The following is a 12,189-nucleotide window of genomic DNA, read 5'->3' as shown; positions in this document are numbered from 1 at the left end:
ACCGCCTTGTTCCAGAGTATCACCATAGCGCAACGTGCATGTGAACGTGTCGTCTGTATAAGCTGCCGGTATGCTATACCTCGAGGCCAAGCCAGATTTAACATGCACAGCGCTGTCTGTCTGCACAAAATCGTTGGCATCGAGTTCCGGGCCATTCTGGTAGTGTAGACCCTCGAGAGAAACGACATTGGCGTTTGCAAGGCTAGGAACCCAGAAATCTGTGATTGTTGGAGCGAGCGCAATTGTCTGTCAACGACGTATCCAGGTAATGCCAGTACGAGTAGAGCTAGGACAAGTCTACATACAGTTGTGAAACAGGGCATTGAACTGGAAAGCCCTCAACGCGCTTGTAGGATTTTCGACCGACAAAGTTGATGACAACGTATGTCTTGTGAGGCGGACAGTGAGAACAAGCCTAAATGGGCAAGGGAAAACGGAACAAATTCTCGGGCTGGAAGATAAAGCTAGATGACGGTCTTGTCACTCTTTGATCAACAGCCCAAGACGTTCGTCCGCTTCCGTATACTCACTTAGGCGGATAGCTATGCTCTGCTCGTCCTCTACTGGAAAGTCGACGACGTCCCATCGCGAGACGTTGGCTACAGTATCAGCAATCGGTGAGGCAAGGTTCACATGAGCCTATCTCGTGAAATGTATCATAGGTAATCGGCTGCTGCGCTCATCCGCTTACCGAATCCATGGAAGGGCTATCGAATCATGAGAAACATCAGGAATTTAGGGAGTTAAACACGTGATTGGCCTGACACGTAATGGAATCGTAGAGGTCATATGGCGCACCAAGTTTGCATGATCCGGATGTCGGAACTTGGCCTGAATCGGAAACGATATCGGACTGCCACCACGAATCTTCAAGGGGTTGCGCGAGGTCGAGTGCGATCGATGGAGTTTAGCATCGGAAGAGAAAAAGCACGCTTCGCTCCGTCAGCTTACAGCTCGGGATCCGTCGAAGCATGCGTCTACGATTCGGCGAAAAAGACACTCTGGCTCAGTGATTTGAACATCGTGCTCTATCATGGCGGCAGATTAAGTGTGGCGTTGCCTTGGAGCTCACTGACTTTGAGATACGAACAACCTCTCTTGATTGCGAGTCTCACAGTCTTTTGAAGAGGCTTTCCAGCTGACGACCGTAGCCCCGATGCGACTGGACGCTCGGAAGGTTTTCAGTCCATAGAATCAGAAGATGTTCGTCAAAGCTTGGTCGAATACAGCTTACCAGATACGAACGGATGCGCCCTACGATAGCGTCGATTGCGCTGTTAGCAGACGAATCACAATATACAAGTCGTATGCACAATCATATCGCTTACCAGCTTTTCTATATCTATGAAATCGTTTTGGTTGAGCATATTTTCAACCGTTGTACAGGAGGATTGTGTCGGAGTAGCCTCGTAATCTCCCTGAAGGCGGGGAGTAGCATCGTCTCTGCATTATGTACGAAACAGCCTGTGTGTTCTTGAATTGTTGGTACCGAGTGGACCTTATATCCCAGACTCTCACCCCCGCTCCGCGGAGCGACCTTGCTTCGATGCCCTCGGACCCGTGATCACGGCACTCAGCTCAGGCCGCAAACGGCAACACGGCGCTTGTAACAGACTCGCCCTCAATTATGACCATCTCATTGCGATTGCCTCATTGATAAAATGACGAAGAATTGCGACACAATCACAGCTCGATCATACAAACATTTCCGCCATCAATTTCAATTCTCAATCACGAGCTTGACTCCTGTCTCAATGATCGATACATCATGACCCTTTACGCAATCATCCGACTCGACGGTCCGGTAGCGCCAATCCTAGTCATCATTCATTTGGCATCCCTGTTCTCAAGATGTAGAACGCCTGACTCCTTTGTGTCCATGTTGATGTCTTCATCGGCCGACTTTGTACCCATCGGGATCGAACCCGCTTCGAGGGTTTCGTCGTAGCCGGAAGATGTGTTGGCCTGTTCGAGTCGTTTCTGAGCGCTCCATTTCGCCGATTTTCTGGCTGTAACGCCCTGTTCGAACATTTCATCGATCTGCTCCAGGCTGTTGTTGAACGAAGTGCGCCAGATCAGAGATCAGTAAAATCCTTGGAGATAGAGCGAGTGGCAAATTGGCGACTCACTTCAAGCCTTTACATTCAGGGATGAATAAGTATCCCCAGACCAGGGCCAGAACGCAGAATGGCGCGAAGATAAAGCCGACCTTCATTCCCAGGTTTGCATATGGAGCGTAAAGTAAATAAGGCAACGAGAAAGGTGGCAAATCTGTGAATACAGGCGCAGAAGAGGGGTGTCAGCTTTAGCTTGTACTTAGAACTACTATAGCGACTGACTGAGTGATTTGAGTGACCCCGAAAGCCGTCCTGGTGGTCATTTGTCTCAAAGTCTGTTGTGGAACTTCGCCCATGACGACGTAAGATAGCGGCGCCCAGCCTCCGCTGAACCCGATACCATAGATAATAATGAACGTCAAGGTCGTGGATTTGATCGCAGCGGTTTGGCCTGTTGGTATATAGGTAAAGAACAGCAGAATGAGATATGGTCACCGGTATAACTTATCAGTGCTCTATGCTAGGTCCCGCATGAAAACTTGCAGACTATCAATACTGACTGCTCAGACTTCCGGTGGCCGCGATGATGAACATGGAGATTCCTTGAATAGTGACACCAACAAGCATGATCGTTCGCCTTCCGATCTTATCGTTGAAGAGCAAGGTCTATCGGGATCATTTGAGCGGCACCGGCTTTGGTGAGCTGTTACCTGAGTGAAGACCGATCAAGACAACTCACGAAGAGTTGAGCTACAAAGCCTAAAGCGGTGTTCACCAATGTGAAGGTGAAAGTGGGCATGGCGCCGAGTTGCGAGACGATGAAAGGCCCGTAGAGACTAGAGAAAACCTGTCCCGTAGCTTGCTGGAAGAAACCGGTCAGGACGGAAATCATGGTCCTCTTCGCATTGGTCCCCTTGAAGATGTCCCAGTACGTGGCATTGGCTCCACGTTGTGCGGCTCGTTCTTTTTCGAGAGCTTCTATGATGGTTTGCAATTCGACTTCTACCTCCTCGTCATTGCCTCTACGCAATCTCCTCAGAGACACGCGAGCTTCTTCCGTTCGTCCTTTGCTGAGCAACCATCGAGGGGATTCTGGTTGGAACCAGATCAGAGAGGCGACGACGCTCGGGACTACACGGAACAAAATTCAAGGCAGAAACACGCAATCAGCTTTGTAAGTAGCTATCGAACCCGTCGAACGAGAGACTAACCGACGATAAAACACAAGAAGGGAATTCTCCATGCCCAATCATTATTGATCCTCGACGTCCGGTTGCAGATGCCCGAGATGATGAAACCCCCGACCGAAAAAGACATCTGGTAACTAGCCACAGCTAGACCTCTGACAGGGCCGGGGACTGTGAAATGTGAGCGCTGTTAGATGATCTTCGACGTAACATCGGATGAAGATCCGTCCGAACAGTGCACTCACCGAGTTCTCCCTGGAACACGGGAATAGTCGACATCTCCATGCCCTGCGAATCGAAAGCATGTAGGACGTTGTCAATAGTCAAACTCATTCCCGCGGTTTCGAGGGGAAGATGCGAGTAGACACTCACGATGTAAAGAGAGTTCAAACACCTGGCAGCCAAGAACTGGCTCCTTCCTTGAGAAGTGAGGATGATAGGAACGCAGCATAGCGCCCAGATTGACATGACGAAGATGGTCATTCGGCGACCATACCTTTCCGAGATGAAACTACCGAAGATGATCCCTGTAAACCGGGTCGAACTTATATCAGCGTCAACATGGAGTTCTCTGATTTTATGACGATGGCGGACCCACCACAAAATTGTACGGTAAAAGGGAAAGCATTCGAATAAGATAGGAAGTCTGCAGGTAGGGCGTATTTGCCGTTGGCTCCGAGCTCGCCGAACCGCCTCAGGAAGGGTACCATGGCTTGTGTCTGTGAAGGTAAGGTTGCTGCATCAGGATGACTGCTTACTGTATGCGATAAGGATCGCCTCGAGTGAGATCGAATGAGCATTACTCACCTGCCCGAAAGCTTGATTGTCGAAAGCATAGTTGCCTGAGCTGAGCGTAAGCAACAAGCTCGCTATTAACAGTCGACCGGAGTAATATCTGAGCGGCGTATTGTTCCGCAAATACGAGTACGAAAACGACACCATTGTCGAATGTTGTGATCGAGATAAGTGATAAGCGCGCGCGACTCTATCACTACTTGATGAAACTCGAAAGATTGAGCGGGACGAAAGGATTGGAACGCGGTTCCTTATATGACTGTTCGGTGATGTATCGGCAGCGGGCGAGTTGGGCAAAGAACAAGCACGTAATGAGAGCACGCCACACCATGCCTTGCCCATTCCCTATCGTTCCACGGAGCGATCGCTACCTCGCGCCCGATCGGTCCGAGGGGAGCGATCGCGTGGACGTTCCCTGGAATGATCGAGATGTATTCGTGATCACCCATGATCGTCTGTGGCGTATATATATACAAGGCTGCTGCTATCGAATTCCCAATTGACCGGGCCAGGTCAGGTGAAGGTATCGTACAATCATTACAAGTCAGCAGATCATGATAGCAAAAGTCGAATCAGATGCTTCCGGAGATGCCAGTCCCCAAGGGCCGCGACCCAATTTGTAAGTGACCGGGCGGGTAGCGCACGTCTTGCTTGTCTGATCATGCTGATCATCGACTCGCGCGTAGGGTCTTGTTCATGCCCGACCAACTAAGGTTCGACTCACTGGGACACACGGGTAATCCCGTCATCAAGACGCCGAGAATGGACCAATTCGCCAGGGAAGGCACTCGGTTCACCAGTGAGCTCATTGACTTTCCTCTGTGCATGTTGCGTATGGAAGAAACAATGCTCATTGGATGTTCCGCCGTAACAGACTGCTTTACCCAAGCGAGCGTTTGTACACAGTCTAGATGCTCGATGTAAGCCTACGGCTTCAATATGCTTCGCGCTTCGGTTCTGACTGTATCTTATTGCTGATGGATGTCGGTAGGTTCACCGGTCAATATATCCATACGTCGGCACATCGATCATTGGATTTCCTTCTCCAAGCACATGAGGAGAACATGTTCAAAACCCTCAAGAACGGTCCGTAGTTTGACGGCTTCGAGCGATCTCTAGCTATGGGTCAACTGAGTATTAGAACACCTTCTTTCGGCATAGATGGATATCATATCGCTTATCTTGGTCCTCGAGGCGACACCTTTGCGCCAGGCGTCACCGAGATGTCCGTGCACGAGGTGAGTGTGCTTGGGAATCGTGAATGACCGTTCTTCGCCATCGGTTCTTCGACTGATATATTTCGTATTGGGTGGTGTGCCTTCAGCACGGATGGATCGAGAACCCGCCCAATTGGCCTCCCGCCTACCAAGGCAAGAAGTCCGGCATCAGCGAAGCTGAAAAGATCGCCAACGCCACCATCGACGAGAGGACGTTCTATCGAGGCATCCTAGATCCGGACGAAGAGTTCGACTACGACCACGCCGTCGTCTCGTCGGCGATCGAATGGTTGAAGAGTTCCCCTCCGGAACCGTTCGTCCTGTTCATGCCGCTGGTTTATCCTCATCCGCCCTTCCAGGTGGCCGAGGAGTTTTACCGGATGTATCAGGGTGTGGATCTACCACCGAGGATCAGACTCGAACAGCGATCCGGACACGAACCCAAGTACCGTCAGGCAATCAGGAACGAGCACAAGTTGGACCGGGCCACCGAAGAGGATTGGGACAAGATCAAGGCGACCTATGTGAGTCGAAAAGCGGATCTGGTTCGCGTGTTTCACAAAACGAAGCTGACCAGGTTACCGGCATCGACATAGTACGGAATGATCACCCGGCTAGACACCCAATTCGGGGATATCATCGACACCCTCAAGGATCTCGATGAAGGTAAAATGTGGGACAGGACGTATACCATGATGTGAGTCGTCACTCGGTTCTCGCACGCTGCTAGGCGCCAACGACTCACATATTCCTGGTGCGCAGGTTCACCGATCATGGTGAATACCTGGGAGACTTTGGGATGATCGAGAAATGGCCCAGCGGTCTGAGCCAGCAGCTGGTACAAGAACCTTTGATCATAGGTGAGCGCATCTCCTCCACAGCGACACCGAGCGTCAACTTGACCTCGCCTCGTTGGGATCACAGTCGGACCTGGGCTACCTCAAGGCCAAGTCAATGAATCCGTCTGCGAGATGGTCGATCTCCTCCCGACCGTCTTTGAACTGCTTGGCGTGCCAGAATCCTTCCCTCATAGTGGTAAATCGCTGGTCCCCACCATCAAGGAAGAACGTGCGGAACATAAACGTTATGCGTTCTCGGAGGGTGGATTCCTCGTCAAGGAGGAACCTCTGTTCGAGTGGGCGAGTTTCCCGTATGATCGGAAGGCTGGGTTGCAACACGAAGACCCGGCGTTGGTCGGACGGGCAGTGAGTTATTGTAGATCCTCTTTCTCGACCTGGCCATCTGACACCTGACAATGGTTCGATTGCTTTTGTTCACGAGCAGATCGCCTGCCGGGACAAGGAGTGGACCTACATCTACCGCCTCTATGAAGATCACGAGCTTTACGACCGGGTCAACGACCCGACCGAGATCCACAATCTCGCTGCTGACAAGGCCTACGAAACGATCGCCATGCGATTCAGGGAAGCGATCCTGAAGTGGATGGTCGAGACCTCCGATTACCTTCCTTGGCGCAAAGACCCCAGGTTCCCCAAGGTTGAGCTCGAGTCGACCAAGGATCAGATCGAGAGACGCAAGCAGGAAAACATCGGTTTGGGCAAAGGAGATGGTGGCAAGTTCAACCATTGATCAGGACGGACTTGGGGCTCGCGGCGTGCCGATCTGTAGCTCAGACTCGGCCCGTTTCATATATGAAACGTGACGTTCTTATCAAGAAACTATATGTATGGGAAATTTATCTTTATGACGTGTAAATCCCTCTTCATTCTTGACCTTGAGTCATCTGCTGGTCGTTATTGCTTGGTGTACTTAGGTACTTAGGCAACTCCGAGCATTCGTAAAGCATCGGTTGTATATAGTCCGGCATGCTGTCCGTAGAGCTTATCTTCGAGATCAATGTCACATGTCTATACCGGTGTTGCTTCGCTGTCGAATGACCCGCTGGAGGACGGGAACGACGGGCAATCAAGCTCAAGTCCACGTATCGCCGGACCTACATGACGAATGATCAATCGAAGTAGTGCTGTCGCTATCAATACATCCACAAAGGCTGTTCAAGGGAAAGATATTGATGATGTACGCATACGGCACACAAGGGCTCCGTATATCTAGAACCAAGACTGGTGAGCCGGCCCCTTCCCTCCGTCCTCTATCTGCCGCGACTCCAGACCTTTCTATACTCTCAAGTCTTTCGATTGCTAAATCGACCTTGATCATAATCCTACAGGTTGTCTGACATGTCGAAGACGTAGAGTCAAATGCGACGAGACTCGTCCGGAATGTCAACGATGCCGCGGTCTCTCGCTCGAATGCGCATGGCCACTCGATATGGCCTCGACGAGACAACGACTAGGTGGCAGCAGCCGGTCTTCAAGAAGAACAGAGGGCGACAATCGACAGCGGCGAGAATCACGGACCACCGCTTGTCGGGCTTGTCGAGAAGCCAAAGTCAGGTGTTCGAGGACGAAGCCGGTCTGTGAACGGTGTGGCACGTTTGGGTATCGCTGTGGATATGGAACGGGACCTTCCAGCGGTACCGGTGACGACGGCAACATCGGTAGTCCTGCCGACAATACCGTACAGTATGGCACCTCCAGGACGGGAACAGGGTCTCCACAACGAAGCGTTATGAATGGTCCCGCGGGTTCCAGTATGATGCCGAGTGAGGGTGCATCGAGAGGCTCGGGGCGGGTCCTGCAGTGAGTTTGAGCTGCGTCTAGCTATGCTCATCAAGCCCTGTTGCCTTACCAACCTTTGTCTCGATGACCCGCTGATCATCTTTACTTTTGTGAACCGGGTGGTTACATCAGAGACGACGACGTCCTGAATCAACCTGGCGAACTAGATCGACAACTCGAGGCCTTCTTCAACCACATCCATACCAATACCTACCTGGCATTCGTCCACCGTGCAACCCTCGATCAAGCTATCCGAGCAGGAAAGGCTCCCCGGCACCTTTTACTGGCGATATGTGCCGTCTCGTCGTGCTTCGTCAGGCGGCGGGAAGACGAGTACGGGACTGAAGGGACTGTGAGAGCAAGAGCGCTGGGCTGGGCAGAAGAAGCTCAGCGGATCGTACTCGCCGAAATCGGAAACATCAGACTGTCGAGCATTGCGACATTGTTGTTGCTCGGATACCATGCAAACACCCAGGGGAGGCTATCGCTCAGCTGGATGCTCACGCCGATCGCCTCGAGGATGGCATACGCACTCGGACTGAACGACGAAGGTGCCTGGAGGATCGACGAGCTGACAGAGACGCGAAAAGAAATCCGAAGACGGCTCATGTGGGCTTGTTTCGCCAGCGACACCTATGCGTGCGGGGGGATCCCAGAGTTTACGACGACGCCGAGGTCGAGCATGAGGGTGCGGTTGCCCTCGGACGAACAGGATTTCGTGTACGGGAAACGTAGCCGGATGCCGTTCCTCTGGCAAGACTCGGTCGGCGGTCGATCGACGGGCTATCGAGCTGAAGAAGAACCGAGACATGGGCGGCTGTCGACGACGCCAGTATCCGAGGTCGATAGTCTGCTCAGCTGTCAGCTCAGGCTATATTTCTACAGGGCCGAGATTCTGAGGTGAGTCGTTGTCGTTGTCGTGATTGACAGGCCCGATGTCCCCGTTTCAGCACACCGGTTGACCGCCTCTTCTACGTATTCACTCGCAGGTATACCAAAGGTGCACTGTCGACCTCGCTACCATGGGATGAAACCTCTCCTTTCGCACACCTTTGCCAAGAGCTACGAGACTGGAAAGAACGCTTGCCCGCTGAACTCGTCTACAACGAAGACAACCTACGCGTACGAAGCACCACCCGGCAATTGACCGGCTTTGTCATGCTTCACTGCTGGTGGGAACAGTGCCATTCGGATCTCTACCGAGTAGCGTTACCGGGGCTCTCCGAGTCGGCGCCGCAGGCCTTGCTCTTGCGATCCCCACCGGGTTGGATCGAGGAAGCGCAGAGGGCATGCTTTGCGCACGCCACGGGGGTTTATGAACCGGTGCGGCTCGCTACGAGCGTCTTTCCCGATTTCGTCATAGAGTCGAGCACGTTTGGGCTCTTGGCGTACGAGTCCATCCGGGTACAGTTGCAGTTCTACTTTGTGCAAGTGGGCTCGTGTGCGACGGATGACATGCTGGTCGACCTGATGGTCCGGTTCGAGGGCATCATCTGTTGGAAAAGCTTTCGCCTGTTTTTCCCGCCGCGAAAGCGTTCGTGAGTCGTGACCGGTTGGCATGAGTACGCTGGCGGTGGCTGATGGCGCGCTCACACCTCCGACTCAGCTCGAGGAGATCTATCGAATGCTAGCGAGACATGCGTTTCCGATACGTCCCCCTGATAGTCGAACGTGAGTCCAAGGTCGGGTCGAACGTGGCCGTGCGATCAAGCTGACTCGACTCGACAGGCATACTATGGGTACACAGACACCCGTGGAGGACGGACTGTTGTTGAGCAAACTGCACGCCGTGCGAGCGCTACAGAAAGGACGACCACGCGAGTCTGACGAGCTGGTGAGCCCGCTAGTGCAGCAACTGGCTAGATCGATAGAGCTGAACGTATCTTGTTGAACGGCCGCGCAGTCTCGATTGGGGGATATCATCACGAGCAATCAAGCCGGTCCATCATCGGCCAGTCTGGGGCCCACCTTGGCCCCAATACGCCCCAGGCAACATACAGGAGGCATCCTTGATGGGCGCGGCGATCGCCTGTACGCGACGATGCCAGAGAGGACGGATATCGAAGAGCTCGACCAGATTCTGTCGGTCTACCAAGAGCAAGTCGCTTTTCCGGATCTTTTCGACCTCATCGGAATCGCTCCAGGATGGATTGCCGAGGGGAGTGGCGGCATCGGAGGCATGTTGTAGTCACAATTGTCGAGGTTCACAGTATACATGGAGGCTCGCCATCGTTATGAATATTCTTTGGCCCCCTCCCTAAGATCCGACAACCCTGGTCGCTCGGTAAACCCTTCTCCGTCCCCGCTTGGTCCTTGTTGTCGGCCAATGTGACCGCTCGGCCGGGAAACATGGGTGTACATAACAAGGTATCATGAGACGAGTACTCGATCGATATATACAAACGCAAAAATCAATCCGACCATTCTGCATTCACGCTCACAGGAACGTGGTCACGAATCAGGCGAGCACCTTGGACCAATCCTGCGCCTCGACAAACGTCTTCCAGGTGTTCACCTTGACGCCGTCGGGCAAAAGCTTTTGTGACGATTCGATCTCCTTGCCACCGTAGTCTATGAAAAAGTGAACAGAGCGACCACACGTCGACGGGGACGAGTCAGCGATCGGTAGGGGCGAGGCTGAAGGTGGTGGTGGTTCTGCAACGACCACCAAGACGAAAAATGGGCATTTTTCTCTCCTTCCGAACTCACAGCCAAAGTCAGAGAACCAACCCATCATCTCGGTGATCTCTTCCCCTGCGACGGCCTTGAATTGATCGGCCGGCATGAGATAGTAGGTTGCCTTTACTCCGTTGACTATCAAGCGCAGGAAGGACGGACAGGATGGCGTGAAACAGAAGTGTCGGTTGGACGAACAAGATAACAGGAATGATCAGGCAAGGTTGTCCCAGTCGCCATAGCAGACAGTATATGACCTTCGGGTCATGAATATGACGATCCGAGCGCGGCGGGGCGGCTCACCTTGACCCCAAACTTCCGCAAACTCTGGCATAGTAATCTCCTGTCGACAAGCCAAGACCTCGGACCCGTCCTCCAGTCCGGATTCGATAGCCCCTCTGACGTACGCGCCGTAGTCCGATCCACAGTCTATGAGGGACATCTTGGAGGCTGGGTCGACGGGGAGGGCGAAGACGAACGAGCCGTCTTCTTGCTACGAAAGGGTGAAGGACAAGGGTTGTATGGTATGGTACGGTATGATCGCAGTACAGGATGGCAAAGGGAAGGATTATCAAACAGAACCCTTTCAATTAGCAAGAACAACGAATGATGAACACCGCAGCCCGGGGCACAGAGGCAGGACTAACCTTGCGAGGAAGCATCATCCCAGTGAAATTCTCCATATAACACGCCGGCTGAACGTCGACGATCGGAACGTTTTGGGCCTTGGCGTATGCTAGAATCTCGGCCTGGGACAACGCAAAATCACGGGACAACATAGGAAAAGGTGAGGTTCGAGTTGAGGGGAGGGGAGGTGAGGTAAGGTGGTAGTCAGCCGGGGTGATCGATGATACGTTACATCACACTACGGCGACCGCTACCGGGACTCACCTTGGTATCGAAATGCTCGACCTTGGTATACTTTCCCCCGCTCAACTTGTGCACCGGCATCAAGCCGGACCAGTAGACTTTCTTTGTACCGGCCGACTTGACGGCGTCCATAAGACGTTTGCCGTCGGCGAGTTCTTTGGATCGGCCGTGTTCCCAGAAGTTGGTCACCGCCTGTGATGCCATGCGGAGAATGGGAGAAGGGGGGATTGTGATTGTGAGAATAGGGGAAGGTATAGCGGGATAGAGGGAAAGAGAATTAGAGGGGAGGTGGGAAATAAAGTCCAGGTAATGAGAATCTCCTGAGTCTCCTTGGTCTGATAGACCGGACACACAGAAACCGGGTACTCACGAAGACGAGATCCTGTCCCTCGACGGCCTTCTTGACCTCGCTCTCGTCCCCTAGTTCGGCCTTGACGACCTCGACCCCCAACTCGGAGAGCTTCTTGGCGGCGTCCTTGGTAGGGTCCCGGGTGACGGCTCGGATACGGTAAGGTTTGTCGCTCTGGAGCAGGTGACGGAGGACGCTGCCGCCTTGGATACCGGTCGCTCCGAAGATGGTGATCGAGGTGGCGTCGGGGTTGGGGGAGGCTACCATTGTGAAGAGGTTATTGATGGAGAGAGTTGATTTGCGAGTATGGTGACTTCGAGTGTGTGTGTGTATGTGTGAGGATGGTTGAGAGTGAATTGTTCGATGCCGATGAAAGAGTTGGTCCCCCTGTATATATAT

At 52.8% G+C, this 12,189-nt stretch overlaps 4 protein-coding genes across 4 annotated transcripts; 2 read left to right on the top strand and 2 right to left on the bottom strand.

Moving 5' to 3' along the window:
- Window positions 1-1,688: 1,688 nt before the first annotated feature.
- HD553DRAFT_350687 (uncharacterized protein) lies at window positions 1,689-4,186 on the bottom strand (the record flags this gene model as incomplete). Its single annotated transcript, XM_046183552.1, has 11 exons — window positions 1,689-2,050; window positions 2,130-2,136; window positions 2,210-2,271; window positions 2,340-2,508; window positions 2,618-2,723; window positions 2,797-3,188; window positions 3,269-3,415; window positions 3,490-3,532; window positions 3,617-3,771; window positions 3,843-3,963; window positions 4,052-4,186. 11 exons carry the CDS (start codon window positions 4,184-4,186, stop codon window positions 1,828-1,830), a joined length of 1,560 nt encoding a protein of 519 aa, XP_046036126.1. The 3' UTR covers window positions 1,689-1,827.
- Window positions 4,187-4,600: 414 nt separating this feature from the next.
- HD553DRAFT_297185 (putative arylsulfatase) lies at window positions 4,601-6,846 on the top strand (the record flags this gene model as incomplete). Its single annotated transcript, XM_046178538.1, has 10 exons — window positions 4,601-4,658; window positions 4,726-4,838; window positions 4,914-4,959; window positions 5,031-5,125; window positions 5,201-5,277; window positions 5,364-5,780; window positions 5,853-5,953; window positions 6,019-6,116; window positions 6,181-6,461; window positions 6,541-6,846. Exons 2-10 carry the CDS (start codon window positions 4,736-4,738, stop codon window positions 6,844-6,846), a joined length of 1,524 nt encoding a protein of 507 aa, XP_046036125.1. The 5' UTR covers window positions 4,601-4,658; window positions 4,726-4,735.
- Window positions 6,847-7,065: 219 nt separating this feature from the next.
- On the top strand, window positions 7,066-9,726 carry HD553DRAFT_51931 (fungal-specific transcription factor domain-containing protein). Its single transcript, XM_046184285.1, has 6 exons — window positions 7,066-7,340; window positions 7,445-7,916; window positions 8,028-8,795; window positions 8,885-9,429; window positions 9,502-9,566; window positions 9,624-9,726. Exons 1-5 carry the CDS (start codon window positions 7,289-7,291, stop codon window positions 9,555-9,557), a joined length of 1,893 nt encoding a protein of 630 aa, XP_046036124.1. The 5' UTR covers window positions 7,066-7,288; the 3' UTR covers window positions 9,558-9,566; window positions 9,624-9,726.
- Window positions 9,727-10,119: 393 nt separating this feature from the next.
- Window positions 10,120-12,153, bottom strand: HD553DRAFT_313035 (NAD(P)-binding protein). Its single transcript, XM_046180180.1, has 6 exons — window positions 11,812-12,153; window positions 11,463-11,633; window positions 11,219-11,320; window positions 10,875-11,064; window positions 10,605-10,709; window positions 10,120-10,466 (listed from the first exon to the last, which is right to left on the bottom strand). Exons 1-6 carry the CDS (start codon window positions 12,055-12,057, stop codon window positions 10,354-10,356), a joined length of 927 nt encoding a protein of 308 aa, XP_046036123.1. The 5' UTR covers window positions 12,058-12,153; the 3' UTR covers window positions 10,120-10,353.
- Window positions 12,154-12,189: the final 36 nt, after the last annotated feature.

This window comes from Filobasidium floriforme (genome assembly GCF_021052385.1).
Source record: "Filobasidium floriforme strain CBS 6241 chromosome Unknown HD553scaffold_13, whole genome shotgun sequence".
NCBI classification, from domain to species: Eukaryota; Fungi; Basidiomycota; class Tremellomycetes; order Filobasidiales; family Filobasidiaceae; genus Filobasidium; species Filobasidium floriforme.
Note: the sequence above shows the minus strand (reverse complement) of the source record. Positions and strands in the feature narration are given on the sequence as shown.

Excerpts from the sequence above, each read along its gene's own strand:
- HD553DRAFT_51931 (XM_046184285.1), top strand. The coding sequence starts at position 7,289 with ATGATGTACGCATACGGCACACAAGGGCTCCGTATATCTAGAACCAAG. Across the intron at positions 7,917-8,027 it reads GGCTCGGGGCGGGTCCTGCA|AGACGACGACGTCCTGAATC; the intron begins GTGAGTTTGAGC and ends TGGTTACATCAG. Across the intron at positions 8,796-8,884 it reads TACAGGGCCGAGATTCTGAG|GTATACCAAAGGTGCACTGT; the intron begins GTGAGTCGTTGT and ends ATTCACTCGCAG.
- HD553DRAFT_313035 (XM_046180180.1), bottom strand. The coding sequence starts at position 12,057 with ATGGTAGCCTCCCCCAACCCCGACGCCACCTCGATCACCATCTTCGGA. Across the intron at positions 10,710-10,874 it reads TGCGGAAGTTTGGGGTCAAG|TCAACGGAGTAAAGGCAACC; the intron begins GTGAGCCGCCCC and ends TGCGCTTGATAG. Across the intron at positions 10,467-10,604 it reads TTGGTTCTCTGACTTTGGCT|ACTACGGTGGCAAGGAGATC; the intron begins GTGAGTTCGGAA and ends ACTTTTTCATAG.